The sequence below is a fragment of the Lates calcarifer genome, linkage group LG7_1 (genome assembly GCF_001640805.2).
Source record: "Lates calcarifer isolate ASB-BC8 linkage group LG7_1, TLL_Latcal_v3, whole genome shotgun sequence".
NCBI classification, from domain to species: domain Eukaryota; kingdom Metazoa; phylum Chordata; class Actinopteri; family Centropomidae; genus Lates; species Lates calcarifer.
This window is the reverse complement of record NC_066839.1, coordinates 8,874,316-8,887,734: the sequence shown is the minus strand read 5'-3', so window position 1 is coordinate 8,887,734 and position 13,419 is coordinate 8,874,316. Positions and strand designations below refer to the sequence as shown.

The window sequence follows — 13,419 nt, the reverse complement described above, 5'->3', positions numbered from 1 at the left end:
GACTGACAGGAAAAACAGACTGAATCTCTGAATGATGAGAGAGAGATGAACCCTACACAGCAGAGTTTGAAGCCCCAGTAGCCACCAGTTGTCAGAGTTTGAGGGGCTGAGTTAGTATCTGCTACATATTTTGTCCACAGGAAGGGGCTACCATGATACAAAGTACTACAAAACTTCTTGTTCTTGTACAAAAACAAACATTTTTGTAGAAATCCTGCATTTTAAACAACAACTGATACAGAGTGAAAACTGCAGACTGCATGTGATGGACGGACATGGATAAGGACTTTGACAGTATGCTTTTGCTTGTAGAGGCTTTGAACATAATAGTAGGCATGGTAGAAAGTTCTTTACAATGGCAGAACTTTGGCACGAGAAAGGTGTTACAGAAGAAAACAATGAGTATTCAACAAGGTCAGCATAGATGATTCGAAACTAAATATCACTTTTATACATCAGTTCACAGTAAACCGTTTGGCTCCGTCTACTGTTCCCTTTGTTGGTGTGAGATTAGTGTTTGTTCAAATCATTTGAAAGAAACTCAAGCCACTGAGGGGAGGGGCCGATGGGGGTCACACACACATGGAGGTAAGACAAAAGGGTATTGACATCAACAGAAAAACTACATCTGGTGTTACTGTCACAATAGAGTTTTCTCTTCTGCACAGGTGTCAAGTGTGTTAGATGAGAGTGTGTCGGTGTCTGTGTGTGTGTGTGTGTGCGAGCGTGTGTGCATACATGTGTTATGCGTGTGTTTGTGTGTGTTTAAGTCCACCTCAAGTGTGGACCAGACTTATGTTTTGTTCCAAACTTACATCATCATTTCAATCGTTTCAATTTACATACTTTATCAACACAAACCCAAGAGTCCCTCCTCTCCAGCTCCCTTCAAAAAGTGAACGTCACAGTGAGGTGACACTGCTCAGGTATCTATATTTCCACAGGAAACATCTGTCTACATAAGCAAGTGGGTTCAAAAGGAATCCTGTTTTGACTGCTAACTTCAGTCTGTGGTTAAAAGTCAGCAGTAATATAACCCTGTCCCCCTCCCCCCCCCCCGCCACCGTGTTTGTTTACTGAGGGGTGGGTGTGCGTTCGGCGCTCACGCCATGGTTTCCTTTCCTGGGAGTCTCCTGTCGTTGAACGTGTGCATGTTGATGACCTCCTCCGTCTTAACGATGACGGGCGGCTGAGGCTTCTGCTTGAGACGGCGTTGGCACTTCAGAGACACGCGCAGCTCGTCCATCATGGCGCTGCAGAATGATCGCTGCAGAAGGCAACAGGAAAAGAGGGGAGGAGGGGGGGGTATTATGGCTGGCATCGTGATGTCTGCCACATTACTCAAACTTACGCAACTTGAAAATGCCAGTATTAGCTATATTCAACATGGGAGTCAATACAGAATATCGGCAAGACATTAGGACTCTTGTAGGCTACATAACTGTCTAGAAAAGGTGATGAATCCATACATATCGTGAGCATGTTTGGACTTTATTACACTTTTTGTTTAGAATTTCTCTGTTAGCATGGCCTTTTTTTGAACTATTTTGATGGCATTTACTTTTGTGTAAAAATCTCACAATACCACAGAAAATTGGGTGCAGTCTATTATATGTGTTCTTTCAACTCATTCATGTCACCTCTGTGCTCCTGGGTCAGATCTGTGGGGGAATGCACTCATGTCTGCCATAATGTCTTTGTTTACCACTGGGGGGCACCAACATAGGATCTTTTTAAAAATTCCTCATAGAGGCATTAATACTCCAACAAACAGTTGAGCTTCACATTGAATCAAGATTAATAATTTACAGGGTATATATTTTGATATGCAAACAGTAATTTTAATGGCATGGTTTGATGTTTTATTTTATTTTCCTCCATCTTCTTTTTGTTGGTTCTGTCTTTGCTTCATGCTGCACAATTATGCTGCAGCCCTTTTGATCAGAAAATAATAGATTTTGATCTCAAGAGTCCATCTCCCCACCTGGTCTTTCATCTTCCTGTCTGGTTTTTCAAACTCCAAGTGCCCAGTTTGCAACACAGGTTTTTCTCTTAAAAGAATCAGAGCCTAAAACCCAATCTAAAAAGATTTCTTGGACTTCAGAAAGCCTCTCCAGAGCCTAAGAGGACGATATACGACTGTTTTTACAGGGTAAGTGGTGCTCCTCAGAATGAGTGAACCGATCTTGGTTTACTCAAGGTCGGTGAAGAAGGAAAGTAAGAAAACGTATAAAACATGTAGCAGCAAATGAAGATAGATTGATTTTTTATTTTTTATTGAACCGATTGAAAATAAGTCTTAACGTTGTAAAGCTGTCAGCAGTGGACAGGTCAAATTAGGTCAAACCTGTTAATTCATTTTGTAAATAATCTTTTTTTTTTTTTCTTTCTCAGCAGTAAACAGGTCTTAACTTAAAGGTCTGACATGTCCCAGATTTCCCCCCTTTTCAGCGTTACTGTCTCACAAAGGTCTGAATGCTGTTTCAGAGCCTTTTCGCACCCTGCCAAGAACTAAATCCTGAGAAAAAAACATTCAAACACTTGTAATTTTTGGCATGCCAGAGGAAAATGTAAAGATATTGCACAAAGGACAAAACATCCACTTCAGCAGATTAAATCCCAAAATATTGGTACCTTCTTTTAAAACATCAATCACCCCCTCACAGAGTGACAAGTGTTATGTAACTTCTGTAATATGAGCTTCTGTTGTCCCTGCATAATGCATGTGGTGTGAAATCCTATAAAATGCCAATATGCTTGAGCACCAACCTTGCCAAGACAAATTCCCATACATTCACTTTCTGATTATGCAAAATCTAATTCAAATTCTTAGAGGATGTAGGAGGAGAAGAGATATAAAAGAGGAGGGAGAGCATTAAAGTATGAAGCTGTTATTTTTTCTGTTTGTGTATGTGCGTAGGTGTGTGAGATGGATATCTGTGGGTGGCTTATGCACCAGGTATTTCTGTATTTTTCCCTCTTTTTTTACATATATTTGTCTGGCGCCTGAATGAAATACTTTGTATACTGGGAAGATGAGTGATTACAGAAGTAGAGAGGGGCAGGAAGGGTGAGGGGAAAAGAAACAATGAGGAGGGACATGGATTAGACTGATGGGAGAAAATATGGAAAACAAGGGGGATAAAAAAAAAAAAAAAGACGGTGATGTTAGGGTGGAGGAGGCTTGCAGGGCGAGAAAATAGAGAAGGAGAGGCTTGTTGTCAGCATGTAAATTACTTGCACCTTGGCAGCCTAGAGACTGTGGCATTTGCAAATTATCTGAATATTGTGACCCAGTCTTGCGGCTCTTGATTAATGATATCTAAGATGTGCTCTGAAACATATGCAGCCCCATAAAAAAAAAAAAGCTAGAAACTAATTACTATCGCAATAAAGTAACACGCCGCCGCACTGAGATAATTCTGTAGATGTAAATAATTAAAATACGCTATCAAACGGACTTCCACAATTATCTGGAAACATCATTGCACAAGTGAAAGTGCACTAAAATACATACTCTACACTGTGTGATGAATCATGTGCACTCAGTACTAAAATAGGGCACAGATAGAAGAGTCTGAAATGTATTCTAGAAAGAAACATAACCAGAGGCGGGAGAGAAAAAAGCTGCACATATGCAGCACTGTATGCATGGTGAACGTTTTCATTTCAGGCAATCATGCATTTAAAAGATCAGATCAAATTTGATTCATCTTTTAAAACAATAATAACTGCTGTAATTGTTCTGTCTGTTTATACTGCCCATAAGGAGACTACATCCTGATGTGATTTCAAAATAAGAGAAGGAAAATCTGTTAGACAACCAAAGTTTCAGTCTTAAAGTAGTAAAGTAAAACATTAAGTCATTAAGTCATGTTGCCATCTCTCTATGGGATGTGGAACTAAAAAGATTAACTAAGTACAACAAAGGAATCTTTTTAAGGCCGGTGTGGACGGGGGGGATCAGGTTAGAACTATTTCAATGTAAATTTGAGTATTGTTTTAAGATAGACCTGAAAAAAATTGATATGCAAAGTAAACTAACTAAACACTTTAAGTGTGTAGTACGTATGTGTGTTTTATTTGATTTTAGTTTGGTTTAATTGCAAGTTGAAACTCAAACTGAAAGTAAAATAAGAAAATGAGACATGTATAAAGAGGGATGCCAAATCCAAAAATTAAATACTGCCTGAATAAAATGACTGGGAGAGAAACAACAGCAAAAATACAGCAGAATCTTTAATCCTTTGAATGTATCAGGAAAGACTCCAGTACCTTCTCCAGCTGTGCGTTCTGTTTAGACTTGTAAAGGACCTCCCCCACAGCCACAAACACTGACAGCACCAGTCCCGCAGCCAGCACGATGAAGATCCCACCGATGTTCTGCACCCCCAGAGCGCTGGCCTCTTTGCTCTCCTCCTCGGGACATCCGTTCCCTCTCCACCACTTCTCCTTCATCATGTGCAGCTTCCCTTCCTCCTGCAGCTGCAGAATGGCTATTGTGATCTTGTCTCTGTATGGAGAGCCTGCGGTGACAAAACACCACATCAGAGTGGTGAACATAGATAAAAGCAAAATATGAAAAAAACTGATTATGCTATGCTGTGTATCATTGTCATATAGATATATATAAATAACCTTTAGTGGTGGGCGTATGAAACATGCTCTGGCTCACATGTGATCATATAACCTGTCACGTTATTGTTGGCTGCTTAGAGGGAGTTTTTTTGTAAGTCCTTCTTCAAATCCCACTAATCCCTATATTCACAGAGTGATTCCAAAATTCTCACTCCTCTCTGCAGTGTGTGAATTATAATGCACAGGGAGTTGGCAACAAATACTTGGCTTTGTGTAGCCGAGCTGCTGTTGAATCTGACGAATTAGCTGCTGTTTGCACGCGCTTTCATATGCCATAAATGGTGCGTATAAACAGGCAAAACAGGGCAGCCCAGCGGGGTGTGCATTACATGGGTGCATATGTGTTTGGGATTATACTGTATGTGTGTATCAGAGATAGGGTTTCTCTATCGGTGTGTTTTTAATGCATGTTGATGTCATGTTGAGTAAAAGAACCCCAAATCCACAGACACTGGGAAGGCGCCAGAATTAGCAGCGAGGCATTAAGGCGCAGCGGGTGCTGGCGTGATCAAAGGAGGAGTAATCGTTGCAGAGCACCCGAGTGGGGTCGTGTTCCTCTCCCATCCGCAGTGTGTGTGACACAACGCGCGGCCGATCAAGGCGCAGCACACCCACCCTGCCCCAGCCAGGCCGGGGAAGATTAATACTTACTGTGAGCGTTCATGTTTCATTTATAAACTGCCTTAAAAGCTTGTTAGTGTATTTATGTGATTACCGAAATCATACGTAATGAAGCCTGGTTGTACATTTCCATTTCCGTTTAAGGCATTTTGTGCTTATTCAGAGTCACTTAAAAGAGATGAAACAGTAGTAAAATGTAAAAATGTTTTATAATGCCGACATAATAGAAATCACCTTTTACAAACATGGGAACATTTTGTGCTCTAACTCCTGGAGAAATGAATTGAATCTGCCCCCTGGTAGCAGGTAGCATCACTTTGTCTGCTGCTCTCATACAGTTTTGCCTGTCAGCCCCTTTAGTTGATTCCCTCTCTGTCTCATCTATCATTTATCTATTGCCATCCATCATCCTTTCATCTCAGTCTCTGTGTATTTAGACTGACAAAGGGGACATTAATACAAAAAGGGAAAAATACATAGAATGTCACTGATTTTTGAACAGCATATCTATGTTTGCTTCTTTGATTATAAATCGTCTTGTATTCATGCAAGTGTGCTTTTCTTTATGACGTGCATGGTGTGAGATAACCTTAGATAAGAACACGTGCGGCCATACGTTCTGTGCTTGTACAGTAGATATGTAGTGCGCTGAAGACGCAGTCGTATATATGCATGTGCTCGTGCATGTGAAAAGCATATGCTTGCTTCATTTGAAGATGAGAGATCTATCAAGTATCCTGAGTCCCCTGATTCTGGCTCCCCTCATATTTCAAATGATTAATGATTGCCTAACAAAGCAGGCCTTGGATAAATGCTAATAGGATGGGTCCTTCGAGAGGAGGATATGGAGAGCGGGGCCTGGGCGAATGGAAAAGCGCTGCGCTTGACATGCTGTGCATACACAACTACCTGACAGATGTTCAACACCAGAGGACATCCATCACTCCCACACTGTCTGGCTTCAAGTATTAATGTGATCACAGTTTAAGTCGATAGCTGTGGATGACGCATTTGCGTTTTGGGAACAGGACATGTGAGAACTGACAAATGCTAAAAGGTTAAGACTTATTATACAACTTGCTCCGGTTTATTGCTGTAACAGCCCTACGGGGAATGAGCTGCTAAACAGTGCTCAGCGGGGCAAAAGTTATGGGTTAAAGGCTGACGTGCAGACCGAGGTCTTCATAGGGTTTGGGACAAGGACATGAGGAGAAAGAAAGAAAGAAAAAAAAACATATTCCTTCTCTTCGAGGAGGACTGCTGGCATGAAAACAGAACTGACTTTGAACTAATAAAGTAATTATCTCCAGACCTCTTTCATCACAGAAGAAACATTTTACAGCCTATAATCAGCTTTATTTCTGAAATACTGAGCAATGAACATCAGGATTAGAGATTGAAATGAGTTAGTGGGCAGTAATAACTTTGAGAGCGGACATTTTAAATCATTATTTTTTTATGCTTTTAAATACTAAACCACTTATTGCTGAATTAATATGATATGGGCTATATTTTGTAGTCATATATTTGATACACTATGTTGCTACATGAATAAAAAAAAGAACTGATACGTCTTCTGGGTCTACGTGTCCATCTCAAGGGCATCAGTGTAAGTACTTCTGCTTTTATGGAGCCACAGTGGGACTATATTTCACAGCATCACCTCAGCTTTGTTACAGCCACGGCTATCGCCGCATCCCCTGCAGATCTATTACTGCCCCATACTCATCAGTGGCGGCCCGGTCCAGATGTGGATGGCCAGAATTAATCCTCTATATTTTGATGGCCTTCATATCACTGATGATGGATGTGGCCATTACAGTGGGTCGCAGTGCTCTCCCTGGCCTCGTCATGACCGCTCTAACCTCTGTGACACTGGGACTGGAACCATCTCCAGCATGAAGCATGCTTTATTTGTAACAAAACTTTAAGTGGAAAACATCTGATTCATGATATCGTTTGCTAAAATGCCAAATAAAACAGTAAACAGCCATTTTGATGGTTTTAGCTCATCTGCTTCATCATAGGGTAATGGCTCTTTAAAATGTCAGTGCATTATTTTTTGACAGGAGCTGGGTCAAACAAGCAGTTTAAAACAGTTCTTAGTGCTCGTTTTATACTTTCTGAAATGCTTTGTTGTTGTGGTTTAGTGCTCAGATACAATTCAGACAGTGTCAAGTAACTCACAGGGAATTGCACTAAATTGACTTTTGTTTTGCTTTCTGTGATTATTTCACTGACTTTCACTCATAAACTTGCCTTATGTGACCTCAAAGTAGGCTAAAACACATCATTAAAAGTATTTGCGAACATTGTTTAACCCAGGTTTGCTCCTCTACTCTGTAAATGATCCTGGGAGAAAAAATCATTATGGCTGGGGAAAAAAAACCCATACTTGCTAAGGCAGATATCGAATGGCGCCTGTTTTTTTTTTTTTTTTTTGAGCCCTGGGCACATTTTAACCTTATCCATAAATTCAACCTCTTCAGCCATTCGCTTTTCATTAAGCTAAACCTTTTACACCTCACTCTTTCGAACCATTATACCCATGACCCCATCAATAAAGGTCAACCTTTCCATTCACAGAGCTTATCCATCATCCTCTCTATATAACTTTATCTGTCACATACTATCTGCAGTATCAATCTCTCTGACCTAAAGCTTTTCAAACAATTTATAAGCAGCAGGCAACACAGGTGTGTGTAAATGTTCGAGGTCATTTACCCATGGGTGTTCCCACTCCGTAGGCTTTGGAGTCTATGAGGCCTCCGATCTGGGTGAGGTTGCAGTTGCGCTGGGTGACAAACTCAATGGTGGTGGACTCCATGAGGAAGGCGTAGTCTGAGGTCAGGACGCGCTGGATACCCTCCTCCACATTCTTCACCATCACAGACTGCCTCCTGCTGTTCATGAACTCCCACATCTTGTCATAGGTGGAGATTTTTGTCTTCTGCGAGTCACCGGGGAAAAGCAGAGGAAGCAGCATTAGGAATAAACATCTCAAAATTCTGATGGTATGACTATTTTGTTTATGTGTGTTTTTCACTCTGGGTTAGAGGTTAGGGATTGGGTTTACTGCGAAATGCAGCTACCACACTTATTATTTCTATGAAAAAGAAAGTTAAGTTTTTATGAAATTGAGTTCCATTTCTGATGCTATTTATGGTTGGGATTGTTTCAGCAACAGTCATTCAGTGCATTTTCATTCTGTAATTATCTCGTTGTGTAGTAGTTTTCATACCTACTTTGGCATGAGGGATCCAAATAAAGCAAAGCATGTTTATAACTCTTCTACTACTGTTCTAAGAGCATATAAGAGCTGCCACTTCATGCTTAAAATGTTGAAACCGCTGCAACATAGGGTGGCTTTTATTGTGAAATAAATGCAATTCACTTCTTAAAATACATCTACGACACAAGACACAGCCATTTTCAGCATTTCTTCGACACCAGATCAGTTTAAAATATTGCAGGGGGTAAAGGAAGAAGAGGAAGCAGCAACGCTGAGTTGTTAGATGAGGATCAGGCGATGCGCAACTTCTCAGCAAGGTAACCAACTCCACAACACAGTGGGGTGCTTTTGTGTGGAAAAAAATATTTGCAACGTGTGCAGAATGAAATCAGACCGCAGCTGCAATTATTACTAACAGACTTCTTGATTAAAACAACATGTCTACCTGCACTGTAAACACTCAATCAGCACTTCCTGTAGTATCAAACAGCACTTAATGTGACCACCACAGATGGCACCCAGAATCTTAAATATTATAACTTTAATAGGTGAGAAAGAAAGATTCCTCATAAAACTACTCTCTAACACCCCAGGAGATCCAGCTACCTTGAAGAAGGTCATAGTGGCGCCGTCCTCTACCACCCCGTACAGGATTTTAGTTTGTTTGGCCAGGTCATCGGCTGAGTCTATGGGTGACTCCATCCTCTCCACGGTGAGGAAGGCAGCCAGGTTAGCCGTATAGGAGGAGATAATGATGAGGGTGAAGAACCACCAGATGCCTCCCACTATTCGAGTCGATAGGGCCTTGGGCATGAGCTCTGAGCCTGGTGTGAGGAAGGTGGCAGGGGTGAATGTTACACTGTATTTCATCTCAGCAAGTCCTCATTATGATTCTAATCTTGTATTTAATTGTTTACTCTGATCATATAAAGAAAAAAACAAGATGAAATTAGTTCCTTCAAAAAACAAAACAAAAAATAAATTCTTGTTTCGAGAACTCTCTTTGAGTTTTCAGCTGAGGCAGGTGCGCCACTCGCTTCGAGATGAAATCACTTGAGAGGGCTCTCAAAACAAGATGATTGCTGGATTTCAAACAAGTGAAATTATCTTGTCTCAGTCACAAGTGAGTGCTTTAAATAATGCAGGAGACACAGAAAAGTGCTATTTAAAATGTTCCCCGAGGACGGGGGGTTTGCATAAATCAATCAAATCAGGTAAACACATTCAATATCGATCATTCAGAACAGTGTGGAGAAGTGACAGGCTGTTTGGGCCAGAGAGTCATGTACCCAAGGTAACCTCACATCCTGACTCCACACCCCACTGATCTCCAGGTGCTGATGTGCCAAGGGCAAGAGGAGAAGACACTGGGTATAATAGTGCTATCATTACTGTGATAAAAAGCAGATTTAGAGACTGTATAATTTTTTTTTAAAATCTCAGTGGTTCTGCTGTCTATGGGTGACTCATATACATTCTAAATCCCTCATTCATTTTAAAACAAGGGTAATTTGATTTTACCCAAGTGGTATGATGGCTGTTCAGATCTATCTTTCTCATGTATACACCTCTCATATACACATATATTGTAGGTTTATTCTGTGTTCCTATGAGCTAAGTTGATTGAATTAAAAAAAAAAACATTACATGCACATTTACTCTGAGTTCTGTCTGGACCCCCAGAGGTTTTTCTGTTGCCGCTGGCTTGTATAAAACAACCCAGCTCTCAGAGACAGTGGGATATAGAGAGCTCCAGCTCCACAGAGCAACAGTAGCCACAGGCTGAGGCAACTACCTTGCTGCATGAGAGCCCCAACTCCAAACCAGAAACTATTGAGCAGTGTAAAATTGTTTTCCACTACATCTGAGTCGGGGTTGCATGGATGCGGGTTGTACCACTCATAGGGGCTAAACCTATAAAGGAGAGAGCACAGAGACAGATATGTCAGCACAAAGCAAAGGACAGTGTGTTCCTTGGTGCAGATTAAACGGCAGATAAAACACACATTTTAAAACAGTGCGGGTGGGAACAAAGGGAATGTAAATGTGTAGGAATCCTGTGTTGTGGCCTCGGGGCGTGAGCTTCTGCAGAGACCAAAGCAAATCATTCAGGCTTTTGCTGAGATCAACTTATTGGCATATTCAAATGCCATCAGTTTATTGTGAGAACAGATCAATAGGCTGGAATAACACTGTCGCTGGTGATAATGTCCTGGTGCGTGATGCTCTTTGGAGCTCATTTGGATTCACTGACTCAGGAGCCTTTATGTGTCCCCCCCCCCCAGCAACTGCAATCACCATTACTCTGCGGACGCCACATCCTCCTCACCCCACCGACATGGGACTCGCGCTCTCCTTTTCTTTTCTCCTCGTTTCCTCAACAGCCACCCCCCCCCACGGCCGCTTTTCCTCTTTTCTCACATTCCCTTCACACCTTCATCTCTGCTCCCTATCCTGCGCTATTCCCACCTCGACAACCCACACCTCATTTCTTCGCAGATTACCTTGCTTACCCTATGAACCTCCTTCCTTCACCCCTCCACATCCTCCCGCTGCCTGCCTCAGCTGATTGTCAGTGTCTTCAGGTCAGTTGTGGACATTTCTCATTTATTATCCTAAGCAAAAGTGGCACGGCATTAGCGGAGGGTGATTGGGTTAGCGTTAAGCATCAGGAACTGATTGAGTTTGTGCTGAAGTGGTTGATAGAGGGAACATTGCTTATGCAGAGTTGCTGGGCCCATCAGGTAAGGCTGTTTAGGAGCTTTTCGCCAACACGCTGCATGCTAATAAGCCTGTGAGCTAGGATTCAGACATCACAGCAACGTGATGCTATTTGTCAGCTAAAGCTTTTAGAGATGCAGAAGAATATATACAGGCATATATATAGACTGTGTTTACAAGACACACACAGCTTTTCATATTACTGAACCAAATGTTACGTGATGGCTGTTTGATGGTGGTACTGCATGACTGCTGTGGAGCAACATACAGATACTTCATTTGATCGTTCTTTGTTGTTGCAACGGTTTAATTAACGGTCTCGTTTTACAAGCATAGTGAATGTGGCAAAATTTTTGTCATACTGCTCTTCCCTTTACAGCTATTTTCTACGCTGTCCCCTTGAGAATCATCTGCGTGGTCATGGCTGTGATGACACACTATAATTCTTCCTGTCAACCCCATCAGGATGCCTGATTTACTGGAATGTCAATGAGTTCTGTCTCCTTGGAACCACGGGCAACTGAAATGGCACAATGGCCTTGTGGAATGGTGCAGAATGCGGTCTGTGTGTGTGTGTGCGCTCGCAACTGTCCGTATGTGTGTGTGTTTTATGCCTGTGTGTATCAAGCCGCTGGCGCATGAATGTTTGCGCATGAGCCTTTTATGGCTGTGTGTGTGTGTGTGTGTGTGTGTGTGTGCATCTGTCTGCGGTAGCGACCGTATTTGCGTTGGCTCGATCAAATCCATTCAAAGTCAAATATTTTCTGTGATGCTTTATTTATGTTGTTGTTCACAGATGTTACATATATTGTTTAGCTGCTGCCAGAGGCTAAGTGTGGGTGCCATTAGATTGGTAACGTAGTAAATCTATACAATGTGCATTTCATTGGAACGTGTTTGTGCCTCTCGTTGTCTACATGCGTATTCTGTATGCACCAGGCTCGATGGCTCCTCTGTATGACCTTTGCCTGCAGTCGGCCTGTATTCCTGCGGGCCGTGTACTGCACACCGATCACCAGGAAGAAGGGGATGTGAAACATGCGGACGTAAGGTCACCTCCTCACACCAAGCACGAGGGACATGTCGAATTGCACACAGAATTCTAAAAAGATTCCTCCCCTCACTCCCGCGCCTCGTCCCCTCCGCACGTCCTCAGCCACAATAACACAACACGCTCCCTCCATTAGCTGTCTGTTGGATTCGATTACTCTGGCTGGCATTATAGATCTGTTGCCTTTCCTCTCTCAGGCCAAGTGAGGAGGCTGTGTTGGGGAGTGTTAAAATCACAGGCGTCTGGGACTTGGACCGCAAACCTGAAACACTCCGTAATTACAGTACGTGTAAACATGTTATAATGCAATTTTAAATCCTCCATTCTTCTTGGCAGGTAGACATTTTCTACTCTTGAGAGGGTTTTTTGCGATCTGAAGGAATACCATTAGTTTTGTTAATAAAGAGAGAAATCAATTCATCCACAAACAGAGCTGGAAGGAACCACTGAGCGGAATGTATTTCTCTGGAGCTTGAAATGAGATCGCTTATTTAGTCAGGGAAAAAAAAAATAAAAGTGTGTGCGTGTGCGTGGGAAGTGGTTCAAAGACGTTGCGAATCCCTGGTGAGATTGAGGTGTTTAGTGTTTTATTGCGCAAAACTGGGACTTCATAAGCTCTCTCCACTCACTCTATTTGTAGGGGATTAAAGAAAATAATATACTCTGCATTTGGGTGATTGACCAATCAATTGTTGGTCGTGCAATCAATACTACAATTATGAAAGAACCAGCTCAGCGGACTGTGGAGAACACTGTATTTCAGATTTAAACTTTGCTGAACATTTTTTGGTCACAGTGTGAGGACAAGCACTATTTATTGCCACTGTGTGCAGAAAAGGCGCAGAGCATGCACACAAACAGGAGTATTATAATTTAATAAAAGCACCAATGCCATTTCATTTCATTACAACCAGAAGGATATCAGTATAATTGCATGCTAATCACTTACCCTGATATACTGTGGAAACAAAGGGCTATGGGTATAATTTGCATATTCTGAGCTAACTTAGGTGACAGTTGCTGCTTCCCTGTCGTGTGATCATTTTGCCGGTAACATTTGATGAAATGTGCATTAAACCCAAACCTCTCAGGATCAAAGGAGAAGGAGAGGAGCCCTGGGGTTAACACACATTGTTCTGTATCGTTCATGCATCTG

At 41.9% G+C, this 13,419-nt stretch overlaps 1 protein-coding gene across 1 annotated transcript in view; it reads right to left on the bottom strand.

Annotated features, from left to right (window-relative positions):
- Nucleotides 1-990: 990 nt before the first annotated feature.
- Nucleotides 991-13,419, bottom strand: part of LOC108895996 (glutamate receptor ionotropic, kainate 2-like) — a 56,043-nt gene continuing 43,614 nt past the window's right edge. Inside the window, 5 exon segments of the mRNA XM_018695014.2 lie at nucleotides 991-1,267; nucleotides 4,276-4,526; nucleotides 7,984-8,209; nucleotides 9,098-9,315; nucleotides 10,287-10,405. Of these exon segments, the coding sequence (XP_018550530.1) occupies nucleotides 1,103-1,267; nucleotides 4,276-4,526; nucleotides 7,984-8,209; nucleotides 9,098-9,315; nucleotides 10,287-10,405 (979 nt within the window). The 3' untranslated portion in view covers nucleotides 991-1,102.